Source organism: Eptesicus fuscus, chromosome 7 (genome assembly GCF_027574615.1).
Source record: "Eptesicus fuscus isolate TK198812 chromosome 7, DD_ASM_mEF_20220401, whole genome shotgun sequence".
NCBI classification, from domain to species: domain Eukaryota; kingdom Metazoa; phylum Chordata; class Mammalia; order Chiroptera; family Vespertilionidae; genus Eptesicus; species Eptesicus fuscus.
Window position 1 is genome coordinate 70,585,727 of NC_072479.1, and position 23,783 is coordinate 70,609,509.

At 38.1% G+C, this 23,783-nt stretch overlaps 1 protein-coding gene across 2 annotated transcripts in view; it reads left to right on the top strand.

The window, feature by feature from the left end:
• The window catches only part of IPO8 (importin 8), a 59,665-nt gene that overhangs the window by 10,336 nt on the left and 25,546 nt on the right, over window positions 1–23,783 (top strand). Inside the window, exons 4-15 of one of the 2 annotated variants that reach the window (XM_008140526.3) lie at window positions 1,442–1,600; window positions 2,637–2,793; window positions 7,525–7,614; window positions 8,806–8,900; window positions 9,509–9,593; window positions 11,886–12,020; window positions 13,677–13,776; window positions 17,987–18,063; window positions 18,346–18,462; window positions 19,184–19,273; window positions 20,642–20,807; window positions 22,035–22,195. In XM_008140526.3, coding sequence (XP_008138748.1) covers window positions 1,442–1,600; window positions 2,637–2,793; window positions 7,525–7,614; window positions 8,806–8,900; window positions 9,509–9,593; window positions 11,886–12,020; window positions 13,677–13,776; window positions 17,987–18,063; window positions 18,346–18,462; window positions 19,184–19,273; window positions 20,642–20,807; window positions 22,035–22,195 — 1,432 coding nt within the window. The remainder of the gene's footprint in view (window positions 1–1,441; window positions 1,601–2,636; window positions 2,794–7,524; window positions 7,615–8,805; window positions 8,901–9,508; window positions 9,594–11,885; window positions 12,021–13,676; window positions 13,777–17,986; window positions 18,064–18,345; window positions 18,463–19,183; window positions 19,274–20,641; window positions 20,808–22,034; window positions 22,196–23,783) is intronic. The other variant, XM_054719183.1, reaches the window with a different exon arrangement.

The window sequence follows — 23,783 nt, forward strand, 5'->3', positions numbered from 1 at the left end:
GTGCCGTAGAGCCGCGCTGTCCGGGAGAGCGTTCTGCCGTGATGGGACTCTCCTGTATCTGCGCTGTCCAGTGGTTAGCTGTGTGGCATACATGGTATTGAGTGCTTGAAAAGTGGCCCGTGTAGCTGAGGAGCTGAATTTTTAATTTAACTTGGATGAGTTTAGCGTGTGCACATGTAGCTAATGGCTGCCCCTGTCTATTGGACAGCACCGCTGTAGAGCCATAAGGATTTTGCAGTCTTAAAATAGGAGAAACAAAATCTAATTACTGAGCTAGTAATTAGATTTCTTTTGAAAATGGGGGAGGGAAATAGATGAAACTGAGGTAGGGGAATGAAATTGTTTAATGTCAAGAGATTAGATATAACTGTTCTCCTTGTGTCTAATGTACATTATGACATAAGCAGGAGAAAGGGAAGAAAGGGTGAGGAAGAACCAGTGAGGAAGGAGAAGAAACATTACACTGCTCTTTGTACAGGCACTTTGTCTGCTGAGAGGAGAAAGCAGGTGTACTGGTGAAAGAAAACCACCATTTGTTCTCATTGGCGGTCCAAGTGCCAAGCTAGGCAGTGGCTCCCCTATGGTGTAATCATGGATCTATTTCTTGTCAGCATCTTTACATTTTCAGTTATCTCTGAGTCTTGCAGTGCTTCTACCTAGTAATGTCTGAAAGGATGGCTGCTCATAGCCATCCTTTGCCTGGTTGCAATGAGAAGAGGGTTGGGAGGGTCAGCCTGCAGATGACATCTTTAAAAAGGAAAAGTTTCAGTTTTCTTGCGTACAGATTTGACATATTGGTTGTTCGGGAACAGCTGCTGGTGGCACAAGGGGAGACCTTTATCACGAGACAGTTCTTTGTGGCTTTGCTTCTGTTAAGTCCTGAAGCCTTGACTGTAATCACCTTGAAGAAATATTTTTAAGGTTTATTTTAGAGTTTTGCAAAGAAAAATTTTCAGACAGATTTGCAATGTATATAAGGACAAGGCATTATTTCGTTTGTTTCATTTCAGTGAATCCAAGTTATTGGTTGTTTAATTAAACACACACATTTATTTTTTTCACTGTGGAATCCTAAGTTAGCCAAGCTCACTTTCTGACCTTTTGCAAATGACCATGTAAGGACATATTGATAGTTTATAGAAGAGAGATTTCCGCCCGCACCCCCCCCCCCCCCCATATTTAGGATTAGACTGTTTGAAAGGCTTTATTTATTTTTCTTAGGAAATGACCTGTTCTCTTTATTTTCAGGAAGTTGAGCTACTGAGGAGGTTTGTCTTTCTAATACTGTTCTTTGTCCTCCCTCCCAGATATATAACTATATCATGTAGGTAAATAGGACTTAAAGTGATTTTATGTAAACTATTAGGGGTCTTTGAAACCTGATATTTATTAACTACTTAGATTTTGGACTTTCTCCCCCCCCCCCCCCCCCACCTTATAGAGTCCAGTTAACAATGTGTCTCCGTGCCATCATTAAATGCGATTTCCCTGGTCACTGGCCAGCAGTAGTCGACAAGATAGACTATTACTTGCAGTCACAGAGCAGCGGAAGCTGGCTTGGCAGTTTATTATGTCTGTATCAACTGGTGAAGACATATGAGTAAGTTGGTTTCCATTGGCTAAAAACACCAGCCTTGTGGTACTTAGAAAGAATTAAATTGCATAGACGGTTGCTCTGGGTGTTCTGGGGAATCAGCTTAATTCGGCAAATGGTGGGTAAGCACAATCAAACATGTTTATTTACTGCAGTTATTTAAAGAACCTTTAATCTGCGAATGTACATTGCTAATCTTTGAGGCAGGGATACGATATGATAATGCAGTGCTTTTCAAAAATTATTTGCTAGTTTCAGAGGGCCACTTATTAACAGCTTTCCTGGGGAATTCTGATATAGAGGTATCTTAACATTTGTCTTCAAGTGAGCGCATTATTAAGTACAGCAAACATTTAACTTTTTGGATGCAAAATAGAAAATATTAAAGTTTCTTTGCTAGTGACTTTCTTTTCCATAAAAGCTGCTTGGGAGGTGGGAGACAAGTACCACATTTAATAGCATTGTTTTCTGGTTTCTGAGAGGATTGCTACGTATACATGCAAAGTCCTGTAGACCTTTTTACAAGCTAGTTAGTTCATGCTCGGTAGAATTTTTAGAAGATATTTTAGATTTGTAGCAATTGAAGTGACCTAATGGCATGTACATTTGTAAACTACTTTAACTTCTTAATTTAGGATATTGTAAGAAGGAATGTATTTCCCCACATTATTTGTTATATAATAAGAATGTCTATTTAAACAGATATATCAAATTGTATTTTATAGGAAGGATCGTGGTCTGATGAAAATTAAATTAAGTAGTAGAAAAAATTATTTAGGAAAGTCACAAAATAGACTTGAAACTAGTGTATTTATTTATAGTAAGATATTTGGTATGCTGCCTAAAAGGGGGATGTGTTTTTTTGAAGTTCTTCCAAGTTTTTTCTAACAATTCAAATAGATAATGTAAGCCAATGGTTGGAATGTTTTTGTTTGGCTAGCTTTATATGGTTTTTAAAATATGTATATGTTTGTTCATTATTTATGGTTCTTTTGCAAGAGGGGGCAATTATTTTTCTCTCTTTTTGTCTTTGCTCATGTAGATATAAGAAAGCAGAGGAAAGAGAGCCGCTTATAGCAGCAATGCAAATATTTCTGCCCCGTATTCAACATCAAATCATGCAGCTCCTTCCTGATTCCTCACATTATTCTGTGTTACTACAGAAACAGATTTTGAAAATCTTTTATGCACTTGTTCAGGTAAGTGTCTATTGCGGAAGACAAATTTGGGGCCTTGCTTTTCGGCCTCACACATGGAAGATGCTCAATAAGTGTCAGTTATTGTTAACATTTCTTATATATTCTCACATGTATTTCTTTTAAAAAAATCCTTACGGGAGAACAGGCTCACAGAAATTAACTTGATTGTCCAAAGTTATCCGAGTGGCAGAGCTGAGAGTCAATGTCCGTATGGCTTGTACTCCAGTATCTGAAGTGCTGGGTATGGGAGAACCAGGGGAGTTAACTGCCCTAGAACCTGATTACTTGACTAATCTGTCCATAGCATCTGCCTGTAAATTAGTTATGATTGTAGGAGAAGAGGAAGGAAAATAAGATACTCCCTTTTATTGGGAAATTATACTGATGGTAATTTGTTTGCATTTGACCTAATTTAAAGCTAACAAAGTAGTTTTGCACTGTTTCAGAATATTTCACTTCAATAAAGATTTATATTTTTAGCCTTTTAACCTTTTTAAAAAAATATATATTTTTAATTGATTTTTTACAGAGAGGAAGGGAGAGGGATAGAGAATTAGAAACATTGATGAGAGAGAAACATCGATCAGCTGCCTTCTGCACACCCCCTACTGGGGATGTGCCCACAACCAAGGTACATGCCCTTGACTGGAATCGAACCTGGGACCCTTCAGTCCACAGGCCGACGCTCTATCCACTGAGCCAAACCGGTCAGGGCCTTTTAACCTTTTAATAGAGACAGTTTGAGGCAGATTTTGTTTTCAGCTCAGCCTTTTTTGGGGAGAGAGGGAAGGGAGAAGGAGGCAAATCTGAGGAGAGATAAGAAACTGGGATACTAGTATTCTCCACCCTCTTTTTTTCTTTTTTTGAAGTAATAGGGAAGGAAGATGTATGGTGCCTTTGCCTTTTTATTAAAGCACTGTTCAGAAATTTTCCTCAGGGGAATCACTTTACTCTGAGGCAAACATTCAGTGAGAAGTTTTGCCATTAGATATAGTAACATCCCATTTATTCTCTTTTCCACTGGGAGAAGTATAGCCAGAAATCAGGAAGTAAGACAAAAGCTGATGAAATAATTGTCCCCAAACTTCTACGTCTACTTGAGCTAAGAGGGCAAAATCTAAAATGTTTTTTTCCCCCAGCATATAAATGCTAAAAACCTAAAAAACTAGTGAAAAATCTCAACATTTTAAATGATTTTGGTCATCTATTATATGCTACTAAAGTAGTATGCTCCTTCTGGGTATCCTGGAAGCAGATTTAGAAGACTTTCAGAGGTATAATTACAGTGATAATGTAAGTAAGAAGTGATGGACAATTTGGGAAGAGGCAGAAATATATATGTTTTGAAAAGTATGATACAATTAAATTGACTTTGTCTGGCATTTATTAAATACTAGAGGCCCGGTGCATGAAATTCATGCATGGAGGGTGGTGGGGGGGTCTTCTCAGCCCAGCCTTCACCCTCTTCAATCTGGGACCCCTCAGAGAATGTCTGACTGCCGGTTTAGGGCCTAAACCCTCTCACAATCAGGGACTGCTGGCTCCTAACTGCTCACCTGCCTGCCTGCCTGATCACCCCTAACTGCCCCCCCTCCCCGCTGGCCTGGTCGTCCCTTACTGCCCCCCCTGCTGGCCTGGTCGTCCCTTACTACCCCCCCCCCCCCCCCCCCCCCCGCTGGCCTGGTCGCCCCATGCAACGTGCTGTTTGGTCATCTGTCTGGTTGTTTCGGTCATGACGGCCCCTGGCTTTTTATATATTAGGATTGTGTACAGAGCATTTGGGTATTTCATACATACTTTAGAACTTAGTTTGTGCAAAAGTAAACTCATGCCCTGGCCGGGTGGCTCAGTTGGTTGGAATGTCATTCATATACCAAAAAGGTTGCAGATTCAATTCCAGGTCAGGGCACATAACTAGGTTGTAGGTTCGATCCCTGGTCAGAGTGCATATGGGAGGCAACTGATCAATGTCTGTCTGTCTGTCTCTCTTCATTCCTCTTTCTCTCTTAAATCAATAAACATATCCTCAGGTGAGGACAAAGAAAATGAACTCATTGTCATTCTCCCTCAACCCTCAGCCTGCTTCTCTTCTGTTCCTTTCTCAAGCCCAAACTACCCATTGCATCAAGAACATAAAGTGTGAACTTCTTTTTTTTTAAATTTCTTTATTGATTAAGGCATTACATATGTGTCCTTATCCCCCCTTTACCTCCCCATCCCCCCCACTCGTGCCCTCACCCCCCCCCTGTTGTCTGTGTCCATTGGTTAGGCTTAAATGCATGCATACAAGTCCTTTGGTTGATCTCTCCCCTTACCTCCACCCTCCCCTACCTTCCCTCTGAGGTTTGACCATCTGATCGATGTTTCCCTGTCTCTGGATCTGTTTTTGTTCATCAGTTTATCTTGTTCATTATATTCCATAAATGAGTGAGATCATGTGATATTTATCTTTCTCTGACTGGCTTATTTCACTTAGCATAATGCTCTCCAGTTTCATTCATGCTGTTGCAAATGGTAAGAACTTCTTCTTTTTTACCTCAGTGTAGTATTCCATTGTGTAGATGTACCACAGTTTTTTAATCCATAGAGTGTGAACTTCTTAAATGGCCCACAAAACCCTTCATCTCTCCACCTTGTCTTTTACCATTCTCACCTTTGTGCTTTATACTAGCCATGCTGCAATTCTTTCAGCTTCACGTATAGGTCATGCCCTCTCTTCTAAGCCTTTAAAATACTGTATTTCCGCTTGAAGCACTCTTCTTCCCCTTTACACCCTGGCCGATCTGTGCTCTTTCTCCAGGTCTCAGCTTGCACGTCCTTCCAGAAAGTTGTCCCTCTTACTACCAGGCTGGATTAGGTGGTCCTCTTGTATGCCTTCATCAATACTGTGCAGCTCTTACCTGTACACCATATAACACCATAGTGTAATTCCTTGTTTATTTATGTCCCCCCAACCCCACTAGAGTGTGAGTCTCCTACTTATCATTATGTCCTTAGCATGTAGCAGGTTTTGGAAGGCATGGATGTAGAGACAGTATTGCCTCATCTCACTTTACTCACAGTGTAGTGAGGGGGACCTACAGTAATATAGTGGCTATGGTATGCCACAGTGTAGATGAAAGTAGTTGAAAAAAATGTTTCATGAGGTAAAGATTTTCATTAAAGTGGTTAAAATGAGTTCTCATTACAAAATAGGTAATTATGTGAGGTGATAGAGGTATTAACTGTAGTAAAAATAATCTTATTGTAGTAAAAATAATCTTATTGTGGTAATCACTACTCAATGTATTCATGTATCAAATCATCACATTGTGTACCTTAAATATCCACACACAATGTTATATGTCAATTATTTCTCCATAAAAAAGGCTGTGTCCGTCCGACCGACTGGTAGCTATGACGCACACTGACCACCAGGGGCAGATGCTCAATGCAGGAGCTGCCATGACACAGACTGGTCATTTAAAAATAAATGGCACAATGGACCTGGCACTGACAAACCAACACTTGGCTTCCCCAAAATGGGACACAGGCCCTGCCACCACCCTGGAGTGACATCCCACCAAATTGCAGCCAATGCTGCCAAGACCTCATGGCACAAAATGCAGCCCACAGCCCAGCCCAGCCTGGAAATTGTCACTGTGGGTGCTGGGTAATGACGTCACATAGCAACGCCTGGCTTCCTCTCCCTAGTGACTAGCCTCCTGGGAGTTTCTTCAGCCCAGGAACCCGACTTGCTTTATAGCCAGGTGCAAGCATTTTACACTTTAACCAAATGTCTGTGAAGCATTTTCCAGTGCCTCATCTCATTTGATCCTCACAGAAGTCCTGGAGTAGGTAGATAAGAGACTCAGTAGAATCCTATTTTCTTTATATTAGCTGGAAAACGGAGATTTAGAAAGTTTAGAAACTTGACCCAACTGAAAAGGAGTAAGAAATGGTGGAACTTGAAAATGACTTCAGGTTTTCTCACTGTGCAGAATATAGTCCAACACTGCTACAGTTAAATATTTTACCTTTTGTTCTCCCTGTGTGATCTATAATAATAATCTGCTTCATGTTGATATTACTGCTGTGTTGCTGACAATTACCTGAAAGAGATGTTGGGGTGCTTCACTGGGCTGGAAAAAGTTTAGCTAAATCAGAAAGCAGGTCTCATTAAGTAAGTTTATTCTATATATATATATATATGGCTAAGTTGGCTCTGCATGCGTGATACATATAAAGCTCTCACTGGCGCAAGTTGCACGCGTTTGTTTCAATCTGTCATTGTTGATCGTGAATTTGGTTGACACTTCTATTATAGAGAAAGGGCGAATAGTGATATTAACATATTTCTTCTAATTAATTTCTTTTCAGTGTGCACGAATCTGTGCACTGGGTCACTAGTATCTCAATAAAGTTGGGAAAAAAGTGAGTGATTAAAGTGAAAAGTTTGACAAAGGGGTAAGTGGTAAAAATTACTTACCTGGAATCTCACACTGAATAAATGAGACCTTACTGTATTAAATATTTTTTTCATTTAAAAAAGTAGCTCAGAGGAAACAATTCATAGCATATATACTTCTAGATTTTAAATTTAAAATTAAATTTTAGGTTGAGCCATATGAAATTACTATTTTCATGGTCAAATGTTAGCCATTTCATGTATTTCAGCTTTCCAATGTAGCTGAGATTGCTGACTTGTGGAGGGAGGAATGACTGCTGATGGTGATATTCTTTTGTTTTCAGTATGCATTGCCTCTTCAGCTGGTGAATAACCAAACCATGACAACGTGGATGGAGATCTTTCGAGCTATTATTGATAGGACAGTTCCCCCTGTAAGAAAGAGCTTCTGTTCCTAAGAAAAACTGTGAAAACATGGGTTTGGGATATTTGTGGTAGACTGATTTATGATCTTAGCCTATCTGGGGAAAAAATTACTACTGTAGTAAAAATAATTAATAAAACATACTCATTTTGGGATTGTTCAGGTAAGTAAAACTAATAAAATAACTACCTTTTATCCTACTAAAATGCTAAAAAACATTTTTGAGAACTGGTATTTATTCCTCTAGCCTTTTTTTTTCTCTGTGTCTATTACAACAATATTTTATTTATAAAAATGGTATATGTAGACACTGATTTGAAATTTTTTTTCACTTAAAATCTTTTATAAATATTTTTTTATGATACAAATGTTTTTAAACTGTCATTTTTGTTGAATGCTTCATTTGCTGGGCATTTAGATTGTTTTCGTTTTTTAGTATTTTAACTATAAGGATGTAGTTAAAATTTTTATACACATACATGATTATTTTCTTTGGATAGACTCCTGGAAGATTTAAGACCTTGACAGATCTTGGAAAGTACTCTCCAGAAACATTGCCCTGGCTTACACTTCAATAAGCAGTGACTGAGAATATTTTACATAAAAGTCTAAGTTGCCCGTTTGATGGGTGAAAGATGGTGTCTCATTTTTATCTGCAGTAACAGTGATGCTATAGTTTACTTATCAAATTAACTTAGATAACTAATCCAATTCAATTAAAAAATATAAAATATTTTAACATTTAAGCTTGTCTTCAAATGTGCAGTACTTTTATTCATATTTTGGGACAAATTATATTTAAGTTTAAGTTATATACATAAATGCACAGAACTTATTGAACAGCTCAGTGAATTATGGCAAACATACACTTGTGTTACTGTCACCCTGATCCAGATGACATGGTAGGACCTTTCTGTCATCCGAGAGTTTCCTCAAGTGACATGGTATTTTGTATTTGTTTTCTACTTATTTGGGCCTTTTGAAGATGGGAGATAAATGTGAACAGCAGCATTGGTTAGTTGAAATTTACTTTGCTTATTTAATTTTTACCTTGCAATCTCTAAGAAGGAGTTTGCATTTGTGTGACAATCTAAATTGACAATGAGTAAGACTTGGTCTATAGCAAGATTTATTCTGCCTGTTATTCACACAAACCTTTTTGTTATGCGGAAATGTAATCTGGGTGTTTTTGTCCTTTTAGGAGACTATGCAAATTGATGAGGATGATCGACCAGAACTAGTCTGGTGGAAGTGTAAGAAGTGGGCGCTGCATATTGTAGCTCGTCTTTTTGAACGGTAATTCTCTGGATTAGATACTGATCTTAGGTCAGAATCTCAGTATTGGGTATAATAAAGTCGGATAGGTCCCTTGATGGCCCACAGTATATGGTTATTTGTCTTTAGTGCCATAGAGGGCAAAAAGTCACCCTCTGTTTTAATTGTGATCACTGACTTTGAGATCATAATGAGGTGCTCAGTCTTCTCTGAATCTTTCTATTTTTCTGTAAAAAGAATGGAAAATGACATTGTTTAGCTTATTGGAAATATCCAGGAATTGTACAAGAAGGTGCTTAGTAATTCAGCTCCATAGGAAAGTTAGTCAAATTTAATTATAGAAGCATTTATTGGAAAACATGTTAGATATAATTTTATTTGAAATAGTTAACATTTAAGGGGTCATCGTTAATTAAATAGGTAGAAGTTTCTGTCTGAAATTTTAAGTATGACCCAGAGTCATAGGATAGCTTATCATGATTTCCTTTTGGGGCTTGTGAAAAGAAGGGAAAGTGTTAGTTTTCTGCCCCAATAGAATGCATCTTTCAACAAGGGACCATATTCAAACTAGTGAACATGCTGGTTTAAAAAATTCACAGTATTTAAACATTTTCTCTTTCTATTTTAAGATATGGAAGCCCAGGAAATGTCACAAAAGAATATTTTGAATTTTCTGAATTCTTTTTGAAAACCTATGCAGTGGGAATTCAGCAGGTAATAAACTTACGCTTTTAAAATAGAAGAAGTTAAGGCATTTCTATCTACTTAAAAGTAGGTTACAAACATATTAACATGTTACATATGATAGGGGATGGAATGGTAGCTCTGGGAGTTTAATGCACTGCAGTGAGCTTTAGAACCAAGTGGCCTAGGCAGCTGCTATAAGTGCCCTTCTAGACAGCTAGAGGCTGGACTCAAACCTTTTACGTTTGTTGATCCTGCTGTAGCAGTCACCAGTATTTGATTGGATTCTTTCTGACTTCCTATGAGTTTCCTACCCTCTATTTCTTTGAGCCTCACTTCTTTGTTCCAAGCTTTTATATCATAAGAGTTCATGGAATACGAATTGATCTATTTCAAGAGAAACTGAGCTCAGAAGTTAAGAATTTCAGCTGAGAACTTACACATTTTTTATGGAAGTTTGGGAACCATTTCTATGCAGTGAAAGTTGGGCATAATCTAGCTTGATATTAATATTAAAAAACTACGAAGGACAAGTGGACATGAAGATTGTTTGATCTGTATTGCCATTTGAATCATATTTTTGTTTATATTTCAACAAATAAAATTTAATAACTATTGAGCACTGTCTGTCAGGACCATATTGAGGAAGCACAATTAATCAGACACAGACATAGCAAAAGGCTCTAATGATGAGGTAGAGGGTGTTTCTAGGTTTTTGTAAATTTATGCATATTAGTCTTCTTTATTGTAAAGGATATAAAGTTAATACTTCAAACCTGTCATCTGAGACAGAATATTTCCTTTGATAGATGATCATTTTGTCTAGTACCATTTTGTGGATTACCATTTCTAAAAAGTACCTTGCAACAGTTCAGGAAAGCTATGGCTGTAGTTTTTTCACAAAATATTTTGTTGGCCCTTGAGACAGTCTAGAGGGAAAACTAGTGAATAATGAACAAAATGATCAGTTCAGCGATTCACTATGGATACTAGCATAATCGGGTCAGCTTTCTCCTCTGCTCTTTCCACTGCTGTTAAACTTACTAAGCTTCCTAAAGTTGAAGTGTGTTCAGTAAAGTTTTTCCAGTGTCACATAAACGTGTGTGTGTGTGTGTGTGTGTGTGTGTGTGTGCGCGCGCGCGTGCGCGCACACACACATTTAAATTTCATACCACTGCAGCCATGTTGTTAAACTATCTATACTTTAGTTATTCAGGGTATATATTCCTAGTATTTAAAAATAGTTTTCTTATCAGAAACGGTTCTCTTCTTTACTCTTATGTGTCATCTGCACTTGGTCTGAGCCACAGCTGTATCTGGAAGAACCTGTTCAGTAGCATCCATTTTTAGCCTGCATTGCTGAACACTGCAGAGATGACGGCAGAACTCTGACACTTTTATCAACCTGGATTTTACACAGTTTGAACTGAATTTATAAGTTCTGTACTTGTTTTGAAAGAACCCCTTTTATTTATTCACCAGTTCATTTAATAAGCTTTCTATAGGGCAGAACTCTGGAGACCAGATATTAGAAGCTTTTGTTACCTCTGACTGAGAGTCCTTGGGATAGTCATGGCTGCTTTGGGCATTGTTCCTTCCATATAAACAATCTTTCTCTTTTTAATCAATCTTTTAAAAAATAACCTCTCATTTTTGTGTTATGTTTATAAAAACTTTCCGTTGTCTGAGATTCTAAAAGAAAATTCTTTCATATTTTCTTCTAGGAATTTTATGCTTTCATTTTTTTTGTTTGTTTAAATATTTCTCCATCTAGAATTTATTTTGGTATGAAGTTTAGTTAGGGAATCAACTTCAGTTTTGTTCAGAGGGTTAATATAGTTGTCCCAATACTATTTATTTGAGTCTACGGCCATACCACCCTGAACATGCCAGATGTCTTCTATTTTTTTGATAACTTACTGTTTCTGTCCTGGTTTGAAATGCACCTTTATCAAATGTTAAAATTTGTTTGTGCTGTCTTTTGCTGTATGGTTGTTTTCAGTGTTCATTAAGTCTGTTGTTGTTGTTTTTATTTGAATAACTAGTATGTGGAACAGAGCGAAGACTTACTCTGAGTAGTTCCATAGGTTAGAAGTAGGACACATGGCTGGAAATTACAGTGAGACACTGTTCCATATAACATGACTCTGTCTAATAATTAAAACTGCCCCGGCGCTTTCTCACAAAATATTGATTTTCCTTAACGTCTGTTAGTTTTTGTCTTTATGCATTCTGGGTTTTAGGTCATGCCTAAAATGCCCCTTCCCTTAACCTTAAAATTGTACACGTTCTCCTATATATTCTCTTCCTATTTTCCTATAGGTACTACTAAAAATTTTAGACCAATATAGACAGAAAGAGTACATCGCTCCGCGGGTCCTTCAGCAAGCGTTCAACTACCTCAACCAAGGGGTTGTTCACTCTGTAACGTGGAAGCAGATGAAGCCGCACATACAGGTGAGTGTCAGGGAGCAGTTCTCTAAAATTACTCTCTGGTTAAATCCGGTTTTCTAGACAAAGTAAGTGTTACTAATTCCATATTTTATGCTGAGTATATTTTTATTTCCATTAATAATTACAAATGAGTGCAGTTATATCTGATATGAAGGGCTTGGAAATTTGGGAATTGAGAGAGTGAAAACTTCCAAGTTTTATGAGTTGGAGGACTTGGAGTCAGTTGACCTTGCTTAATTGTTTACTTAAAGATAGAATTCCACATTGTTATTTAATCAAAGGACAAATGAGAATGAAAAATTACAGGCCATTAATAAATAAATTCTTATTTGCATACAGACAATTTTGGGTAATTCAACAATGTCAGGAACCGAATTTTTTCCCCTCTTAAAACTGTAAATTCTTGAATTCTAATCTCTAAGATGGTATCTTTGCCTTTGGTGTCCAGGTTAGAATTCATTTAGTGTTATCTTATTATAGGTGTTAACAACATAATATTTTTTGCATTGTTTTTTGTGGACATCTTAATAATACTTGCCTAAGCTCCTTGATCAAACAGGTCATTTCTTTGCAATTAATAGATACTAGTTTCATTTTATTTGCTGTGTTTCTGTAAAGTAAGGATTAATTGCGATAGTATATTTTCTACCTGATGCCTTTGACCTTAATTTTACATGACTGTAATGTAGGAATAAGAATTGGATCCTTAGGCTAAATTTTTTCTCTTAGAAATATTTAATTTATTTAAGAGATGGCTCTGTGGTGTTTTTTTTTTTTTTTTATCCTCACCTGAGGACATGCTTGTTAATTTTAGAGAAAGAGGGAGAGAGAGAGAGAGACAGACAGAGACAGAGAAAGACATTGATCTGAGAGAGAAACATTGATCGGTTGCCTTCCCATGTGTGCCTGACCGGGGATCAAACCCCGCACCTTTGGTGTATGGAATCAACTGATCCACACTGGCCAGGGTGAGATGGTTCTGTTTTTACATATTGAATTGCTGGAGCACAAAAGGGCTTAGAAGAGCATTAGCAGCAGTGCACATAGAGATGTGGTTTTTTTCTTTTCCCCCTGAAACCTGCATTTGTAGAGTAGGAAATTAGGTTTTTGTTAATGGAAGAAGAAAAGAAAATTTTAATATTGTTGATATGCTGACATTTAGAACCAAAGTTTCTAAATGTTTCTCCCATAACTTAAAGCTATCTGAGGTCAGGGGCTGTATCTTATTTATTTGAAATGTAAAAATGCGCACAGAAAGAAATATAATAGTAAATATAATAGTAAATATAACCTTTGATATTTATTTCTTCTTAAAGAGTCAAGGTATGCTTACTACTGATTGGTTAGTAAAACTTTATTATCCTTTCTATTGCTTCAAAGAGTAACATTTACATTCATCTTTCTCTATATCTTTAATCAATTGTTGTTTAAAAACAAACTTATGTTTAACCCACCCCCTCACTCCCTCATCCCCTCAACCTCTACCCCACCCTCAGCTCTTGCTTTCCTGCTCCCACCTCAGCTGCTGCAAGCTTAACAGGAAGATTAATAGAACAGTTTGGAAAACTAACATCATAAAGGCAGTCAGTAAATCCATTATTAGTATTCCCCAAATTAGAATAGCTATACCACTTGCTGTTTTGTTTTTTTCTTTCTTAGAATATCTCTGAAGATGTGATTTTTTCTGTGATGTGTTATAAAGATGAGGATGAAGAGCTGTGGCAAGAAGATCCCTATGAGTACATAAGGATGAAATTTGGTAATTGAGATGTTTTTTTCCTCGTTAGTTCCTGGATACATAAAGTAATATACCTAAATTTGTATTTTAAGGAGATTTTATGACTTAGTTAAATTCCCAAAGTTCTGCTTTGCACGATAACCTTTGAAACTCCTGAGAGTTTGATGTTCTTTTGAACCAATGAACTTGAGGCCTTTGGGTGTGGGAGATGAAAAGCACCTTTATGTATCCATCCTATGGGGCTGAAGCAGTCTTGGCGCCATCTGTATTCTTTTCTATTGTGATGCTGATCTGCAGGGACCATCCCTCTCTGAGCCTTTTGGGGTACCCACTTGTAGATTGGGCTGTGCTCAGTCTGACAGATCCTTTGGATTTCTGCATATTTTAAGAGCACCCCAATTTAGTTTGCCTCCTTATCTTAGAGATAAAGTTTTCCACAAGGGAATAAGATTATCTACAGTTTTGTTCATATAAACAACTGCAAGTGATAAAAAAATAAAATAAAATAAAATAAATGCCATAGCTATTCTTCCCTATAGTTCTCCCAAAGTAAAATATACATATCAAATAATAGCCACTGCATTCTAGTTTCCAGAAGGAAATGGTTAAAGAAAAAGCACTATGTGGCCCAGTTCTCCGAGGGGCGGGGGGAGTCCATTTAACTTGGATTTTCCTGGAAGCTCTTGAACTGTGTAGATTGCCTCAGTTCATTTCCGTATCTCTGGTTTGAATTAATTGCATCAGGGAATACTCAAACACTTTACATAGCGAAATGTTATTTGTGTACCTCGGTTTCTCCCATAATTTAGAGCTGTCTGAGGTCAGGGGCTGTATCTTATTTATTTGCTTTATTTTGCATTCTCCATTCCTTCTACATCTCTACAGTCCTCTACTAGTGTTTGGCTCTAGTATGTCTTCAATAAATGTTGAAATAAATAATTGATAAAACTGACAATGCATTGCTTTCCCTTGTGGACCAGGTGTCTCTGGCTACTTGAGTTAAGCCTACAGGTATCGATGCTACTGGTGTAGATGCTAGGTTGTTTTTACAGTGCTCTGTGTTAGTACTATTTGATTGCATAAAGTGCCTCTTATCTGGAGACAAAGTACAGGAAAAGCCAATGAATGAGAGATGATATTTACCATTTGCTTTATCCCTCCGTTCTACTTTTTCCTTTTAAAAATCATTACACGTGGGCATGATTTCCTCCCTTCCTGGTGCTTTTGTTTTCCTAGGAACAGAGTGATTAGCCAGTCTTCTGTCTTTTTCATTGTATTCTTTTAATGTTTATCTTTTTGGTGATACCTTTATTTTTTGTAATGTGCAGAGTATTTGTTTAGCTTTCAGAAAGCTACCGTTATTTCACTTATTCTTCATATAAAATAAGATACGAAGTTTTTAGAAAAAATAACTAAGAGCTATGAGTGTTGAGTGACAGAATTTACATTTTATTGACTAGAAGAGAATATGGATAACGCAAGACTAGTTGAAATGCTTTTTCTGTAACCATTTCCTTCTGGAAACTAGAATGCAGTGGCTATTATTTGATATGTATATTTTACTATAGGGAAGAACAGCTATGGCGTTCATTTTCTTTTTATATTTTTGTCACTTGCAGTTGTTTATATGAACAGAACTTTCCTATGTGAAGGTGTTGTCTGCTTCTAATAATGAAGCTTTTGGATTTGGTATCAAGTACAGGAGCTCAGGCTTCAATGTTAGGGCAACCTGGGTGTGGTGCTGGGTTGTCACTCACTCTATAGTAACACAATATAGGGACTGTGGGCACAGCACTTAACGCCTCTGAGATGCGAGGTTTTCAGCTATAAAGCAGGCAATGACAATAATGCTGGATGGAGTACGTGGGATAATACACATAGTTAGTTATTTAACAGCTTAGTGTAGAATGCTACATGCTGGGAAAAACCTTAGTACCGTGCCTGCCACAGAGTAAGTACTCAGTAAACGTGAGTTATTAGTATTATCATGTTTGTGTTTTATATTTTGAGGCAAAGATGTAGATTTGGTTTTATTTTTATATTTAAATATGGATATATCAGATTCTTATCAAGTTTTCATATTCTTATATAAAACAGCCTATTCTGAAATTTTCACGTAGTTAAGTGATGTGTTTTACAGACGTGTATATTCAAACAAATACCCTTTGAATACCTGCTGTGTTTTACATACGTGTATATTCAAACAGATACCCCTTGAACACCTGTTGACAGGGCCAAGTGCTATCCAGCAGTCCCTCAGGACTTTTACACTTGCTGTTTCCTCTGCTTTATCTTTAGGTTTCCATGTAGAGATTTCTCCCTCAATTTCTACTCAAGTGTTACCTGCATTGAGAATTGGAGAGGCTTTCCCTGACACCCTATTTAAACTAAGCAATTCACACTCTGTTTCTCTTTACCCTGTTGTACATTTGTTCTTAGCCTGACCTATTATATGTGCATGTGTGTATATGTGTAGAATGTTCCTTACTCTCACCTTATAAACTCCATGAACTGTTTTTGTTTGATCTTTGTGTCCTCAGAGCCTGCAAACAGTGCCTGGCAGATAGTAAGCACTAAATAAATCTTTATTGTTTTTTTTTATAAAGATTCAGCACCTTTCCTATCCTCTGTGAAGCAGCTATGCCTAAAATATATTTAGTACATTTCTTTACTACTAGGGGCCCAGTGCACGAATTCGTGCACGGTGTGGGCCGTGAGGCTGCGGTGGGCACACGGGTGGGTCTCGGCCCATCCTCCGCTCCCCCGCCTGGCCCCTCCCGCTGTGGCCCCGGTCCCCTGTCTGCTGGCAGCCTATGGCGTGGTCTCTCTTTTCCGCGTCCAGCACGGAAAGAGAGATGATCCGGTTCTTCTAGTAGAGGGGCTGGGGATTGAGAAATAAAAGAAAGAGACAAGACACAGAGATAGAAGGAAAAAGCTGGGACCGGGTGGACCGCTGCCTGCTTCTGATGGAGAGACAGTGACCCAGAGCCGATGCAGCGTGTTTATTTTATACCCCCAAATACCAGGAAGTTTCACCAAAAGTCAAGACAAAGGAGATTATTTGCATTCTTGAGTAGGCCTGAGCATTCCTAGTGCTAGACTGGATTTACATATCAAAACCCACTTCCCTACACCTGGGCAAAGGTAAGAGTCAGTGCTGATAACACATCTGCCTTTTTGGTAAGATGTGTAACCAAGACACGACTTTGCCTGTCGCCTTGGGTTCAACTGACAATTATTAAGGAAGAATGCCCATGTGCCTTCCCAGGCGCTCTCTACAGCAGCCCTGCTCCCGCCGCCGCCACGCGCTGATGGTGCCAGCTCCACTTGCACCCGCTGATGGTGCGTTGCTGTTGGGGCCGGCGCCAGCAGTGGGTGTGAGCAGCAGCTGCCGCCCCAATTGCCCCTCAGGAGCAGGGGGAGGTGGAGAAGCCCTGAGGGGCGATTGGGGCCAGCAGCCGCCGCTTGCACCTGCTGATAGCACTGAGCGATTGGGTGCGAGCAGGGTCATTGCTGGCAGTGGGTGTGAGAGGCAGCTGCTGGCCCCAATCTCCCCTCAGGAGCAGGGGGAGGTGGAGAAGCCCTGAGGGGCGATCAGGGCTGGTAGCCGCTGCTTGCACTTGCTGACGGCGCCAAGCAATTGGGGCCAGTGCTGGGCGCTGGCAGTGGGTGTGAGCAGCGGCTCCAGTGCCAGCAGCAGGTGTGAGTGGGGCCGGCGCCAGCAGCAGGTGCAAGCGCCAGGCCGGACCGCAGTGTGCGGGAGCAAAGAATTTTCAGTAACAGAGGCCCTGATGACAGTGACCTGCCCCCGCCTTGGTCTAATGCCCCCACTCACCTGCTCCACCATCCCGCCACAGCCGATGCCTACCATGGTCCGCGCGCGCCCCCTGGTGGTCAGCGCATGTCATAGCGACTGGTTGTTCAGTTGTTTGGTTGTTTGGTTGTTCTGCGGTTCAGTCTATTTGCATATTAGGGTTTTATATATATAGATGATTATTTAAAAAGACAGGCCCTGTGGAGTTTGATATATACTTTTGTGCATGAAAACACTTGATGGTATATCCTTAGAGAAAACACTGACAATATACCTTCTAGCTTTTTTTATTCTGGAAACCAGTGTCATATGTGAACATTTTTTTTCTTGATTTTGGAATAGTGATTAACCAGATTTAAAATCTGTAGTAAGTAATTATATTTTTTACTAAAATGGTTTAATCTTTTAAAATCATAGACATTTTTGAAGATTATGCTTCTCCTACCACAGCAGCCCAGACTCTCTTATATACTGCTGCAAAGAAAAGAAAAGAGGTACATGGTATTCTTTTTAAATCCTGTGTTGATTTGATACTCTAATGTAACCCTAGTATTTGAAAAATTGTCTTATTAGTTATAATCTGTCACTTTAAGAATATTTTATTATCCTAGTAAGGGCAAAGGGTTATTTTGTTTTCTTAATTATAAATACTTTATGAAACACAGTAAAATGGCTTTAATTTTGAAAATTAGTGCATTGTACCTAGTATATAAATAATACTATAGTAACACAAGGAAAGCTAATGTAGACTGAAATGGATTCTTCTATTTCTTTAGGTCTTGCCAAAAATGATGGCTTTCTGTTATCAAATCCTAACAGACCCGAACTTTGACCCAAGGAAGAAAGATGGAGCCCTGCATGTGATTGGTTCCCTAGCTGATATTTTATTGAAGGTTAAGTTACTTATAATTTAATTTACTTAAAACTGTGAAGCACTGGCAAATGTGAGAATATGAAAGTTATGGATAATTTAAAACTGGTGTCTGCTTCTGCATAGTTGAGTTGACTGTAAATATTCTTTTTGTCACCTGTTTCTTGAGTTAAAAAGAACTTTTGACTTTGTTCTTATAAAAATCAATCAGTATCAAATTATATTTAGGTACTGTTTTTTTAAAAAATATTTTTATTGATTTCAAAAAGGAAGGGAGATGGAGAGGGAGTGAGAAATATCAATGATGAGAGAGAATCATTGTTTGGCTGCCTCCTGCACATCCCCCACTGGAGATTGAGCCTGCAACGTGGGCATGTGCCCTGATCAGGAATTGAACTGTGACCTCCTAGTTAAATGGTTGACACTCAAGAAGAAGGGAGGGAGAGAGAGAGAAACATTGATTGGCTGCCTCCTGCACACCCCCTCACCTGGGATCAAGCCCAAAATCTGATCAAACCAGTGACCTCTCGGTGCATGGGTTGATGCTCAACCAACTGAGCCACACAGGCCAAGGCTATTTTTGTCTTGTTTTAAAACATGCAATATATCAGTGAAATAGTTTTACAAAGTTGGAAATAGAAGTATGGTAAGTTTAAGTCATAATAAACATACTTTATTAGGATGTAATTTTTACATATGCAAAAGAATTGATAATTTGAAACTTAATTTTTATATCCTAACAGAAGAGTTTATTCAAGGACCAAATGGAGTTATTGCTGCAGAATCATGTATTTCCATTATTATTGTCTAATCTGGGATATCTTCGAGCTAGAGTAAGTTTTCTATATTTCTATTATATATCTTAAAATCTTCATTTTAAGATAATTATTGAACTTAATGTTTTTGGATAAATTGACACATATTGAGGCAAACTGACTAAAGAACAAACTAGTAGATAGAGGGATTTATGGATTTTAATTCCACCTGTTTTCATTTTTTATCCTACTCTCACTTCCTGAATATGCAAAACATGTAATGAGAGTGATGATGTTACTGCAATGGTGCAATGGAAATTCAGAAACTGATTAATTTTCAGTGTCCAAAAAAAAAGCATGAAATTCTAGTTTATCTAAAAACTTGATTATGATTTCTAGTATGTTAGGTAGATATACCTTAGTAGAGTGAAGAAATTAATAATCCATGTAAACTTATTTGTGTTCTAAGTGTGTATTACTTCTAGAATCAATATATTTTATGGAGAAAGAAATAAAAATAGAACTTGATTTTAAGAGCCTAGTATTTATAACTACGTCAACACACAAACAAATTTCTTGCTAAGCACATCATATGTTAATAATACCTTTTGCATTTCAAAGCATTTTATAAACAGAAGATAATCATCACTGGAGAAATATTTGGACAAATGTAGATTAGAGATGTTGAGGCCACACAAATATTTTTATAGGTAGGCTTCTATCTTTTGAGAGGATGTATAAATTGTAGTTCTCTTGATAAAAGTCTTTAGTAATTCAACTGTTGATTGTGTTTTATACACATAGAGAATTTAAGAAAATAATATGATTCTGTGGTCTAATAGTTTAAAATTTGGTAATCTATACAAGGTTTAAATTCTTTGTACCTTATGTGAATGAAAAAAGGAAGTTTGCTGTAGTGTAAGGGAAAATAATGTTTCATTTGTTTGCTGTAAAGGCTAGCAAATAAATGTCAAACATTGGTTTGTAGTAGCTTTTACATGTAAATAATGAATTAGTTATGAATCATAATACTTATTAAAAGCATAAACAGGACTTTTTTTTTCAGGGCAAGTTCTCTGAATTTATTCAGTACATGGTTAAACTTGAAGGCAATTCAAGCATAGGGGCTGGGATTTATATATGAAAAAGGGTGGACATTTTTTTCCTCAGAGACACTTAAATTTGGCTCTGTTTTCTTTTTCCTGTGAAAAATGTTATTGCATATAGGTAATTTAGAAGTAATCAAACTGCCTTTTAAAAGAATAAATAAATAAAACAACAGAGAGATCCAGAAATTAGCAACTAATGCTTATATGCTACCCTTTAAAAAACAAATAGTACTTGGTAGAATTAATGACATTTTAATTAGTAAGAAGTTATGCATGACATTATTACAGAATGCCATAATCCTAATAGTTCCCTATTTACTTTCTCCTTGTAACATAGTCTTGTTGGGTACTTCATGCATTTAGTTCTTTGAAGTTTCATAATGAGCTCAATCTAAGAAATGCACTCGAACTAGCAAAGAAGAGCTTGATTGAAGATAAGGAGATGCCTGTCAAAGTTGAAGCTGCCCTTGCTCTTCAGTCATTAATTTCTAACCAGACACAAGGTAAAGCCAAAAACACCTTTTAGAATATTTGTTTGTTTGTTTATTTTTGGATGTGGCCTTCTCAAATAGTTTTATTCATTTTCTTTCCTACTAAGAATAATTCTCTAAGTCTTAAGGTTTACGGTTTAGATTTTTAGGGAACTTTTGCCCCTCACAAGTTTTATAGAATTTTACTTTTGACCTTTTTTGGGAGTTCCTTTTGACTGTGGTTTCTAGAAAATATTTAGATTAGGGAACAAGTTGATAATTGTTGGGCATTAGGTGGACTGGGAATTAAGAAAACTGGTGTCTAATTTTGATTGTGCTACCAGTCTATATATATAAAAGCCTAATATGCAAATTGTCTCCTTGAGAGTTCTACCGGGAGACTGGGAGTTCGATAGCTCGCTATGACATGCGCTAACCACCAGGGGGTGGCATGGAATGAAGGAAGGCCCCGGCTGGCAGCCAGGGAAGGAAGGTCCCGGCCGGCAGCCAGAAGGCCCCGATTGGATCTGATTGCCGGCCAGGCCTAGGGACCCTACCCATGCATGAATTTCGTGCACCGGGCCTCTAGTTTGCATATGAAGTTGGGCAAGGCACATGACTCGTCACGACTTGGATATCTAACACATTTAAATTCAGGGGGTTGGAGTAGATGGTTTCAAGATTCCTTTCAACTCTAGGATTCTGTGGTTCTGCTACTTCTGAAAGTAGCAAGTAGTATTTCTAGTGAGTGATAACCCAGATATCTCATTTGTTTGTTTAGAAGAATATTCTGTCCAAAGTTCAAATAAAACTTTGAAAGTAAACATGCACCTAGTTTACCTCTAGTCAACAGTGTTTTAATAGGGGTCTGAATATCGCATAAGAATATGGGGGAGGAGGGGGAGCAGAGATGGGGTGGGGGCAGGGGATGGGCATCATCAGTAGTGTGCATAGTTTTATGCACATCATTTTTTATACTTGTATCCTGGTACCATATCCATGTGGTATAGTCATGGCGGGCTGTTGGCATTTTGGTCAGGACACTTCTCTCCTGTACAGGACTGATTCTCTCTCTATTACTTTGGGGAATATTGATATATTGATGAAGATTGTTTTGGTACAGTTTTGCAACTTACCACAGAGCAAGTATCTATCTAGAACCTATTACCCTGTGTCACTTACCTTTGTGAGCAAGTTGATTCCTTTTATCACTTGTGAATGGCTGATATTTTAGTGATTGTGTTTATTTTATTGCATTAGCTAAGGAATATATGAAGCCACATGTGAGGCCTATTATGCAGGAGCTGTTGCACATTGTTAGAGAGACAGAAAATGATGATGTGACGAATGTTATCCAGAAGATGATATGTGAATACAGTCAAGAAATAGCCTCCATTGCTGTCGATATGACCCAACATTTGGTAAGACTGGGAGGACTGTTTGGTATAAAAGCCTTGAATAATCTAAGTAAATTAAACTCCAAAATCTGGAGTTCGGTTTTATATGTAATTGTAATCCTATATAATAAAAGGCTAATATGCAAATTGACCAAACAGCAGAACAACTGGTTGCTATAACACACACAGACTACCAGGGGGCAGATGCTCAACGCAGGAGCTGCCCCCTGGTGGTCAGTGTGCTCCCACAGCGGGAGTGCCGCTCAGCCAGAAGCCAGGCTCACGGCTGGCGAGTGCAGAGGCAGTGGTGGGAGCCTCTCCTGCCTCCGAGGCAGTTGGGCATCCCCTGAGGGCTCCTGGACTGCAAGAAGGCTCAGGCTGGGCTGAGGGACCCCCAGAGTGCACGAATTTTGTGCACTGGGCCTCTAGTGTTAATATAAAAATGTTTGCTCTTCTAATTTTGAGTTTACTTCTTTCTCTTTTTAATATATATTCTATCCTATGTAATAAATACATTATATATATATATATCCTATCCTATGTAATTAATATATATATTAATATATATATAATATATATCCTATCCTATGTAATTAATTACATTAATGTAATTAATGTATTAGGGAATATGCTAATTGACCCTCACATCATCGCAACGATGGTGGCGCCCACAGCCAATAAGGAGGGAATATGCTAATTGACTGCTCCACCCTCAAAGATGGCGGCGTCCACAGCCAATAAGGAAGGAATATGCTAATTGACTGTGGTGCCCTCAATGATGGCGGCGCCCGGTCCCATCAGCCCTGCTACCTAGCTTTGACTTTCCCTTAGAGCACTCATAACTATTGACATGGTATGGGAGTGGGGAAGGGACATGAACAGCAAAGGAGGAGAAGCCAATACTAGGATATGCTATTGAGGAGACTACGAATAGTGGCTCAGAATTCAGTCAAGGGAGAGAAGCCTGCATACTTCAGCTGCTGGCTCCTTTGGTCAAATGTGGCCCGCTATAGGTGTTTAATTCCCCTGCACTTCTGGTTTGCACATGGATCAGAGAAGCTCTGGGGCAGGAAGCAAGGGCTCAAGCCTGAGGCAAGACCATGTCAGGTTGTGCATGAGCAAACCTGGTGGAATCCCTTGTGGAAGTGGTTGCTGCAGCAATGGCTACAGTGAGAGATGGGGCCAAAGGACTATTGACAGTTAATTTCTATAGTTAATTCGACTTAAATCTAATAGCATTTAAGATGAATATATTTTACCTATAATATTCTGAGATTTCATAGTGATTTTGCCTTAATGTGAGCCTTCTAAATTTTCACTTTTTGGATTTTAATCTTGAAACTCATTTCCTCCCCTTTTAGGCAATTTCTTGTGTTACTTCTTTGATGAATTTTTCTCTGCTCTTTTTTCTATTCTATAGTTCTGATGTAGAATATTGGACCAAGACTGAGTTTCTGATTTCCTTACCTCTCTCTCCTGTCTTCCATATCTGTTCTTTTCGTTTCATTTTCTAGATGATTCCTTGACTCTGTCTTCTAAACCTTCTATCGAATTTTTCATTTGAGTATTATTAGATTTCAATTTTCCCAGATTTTGGATTTATTTGTTTAAT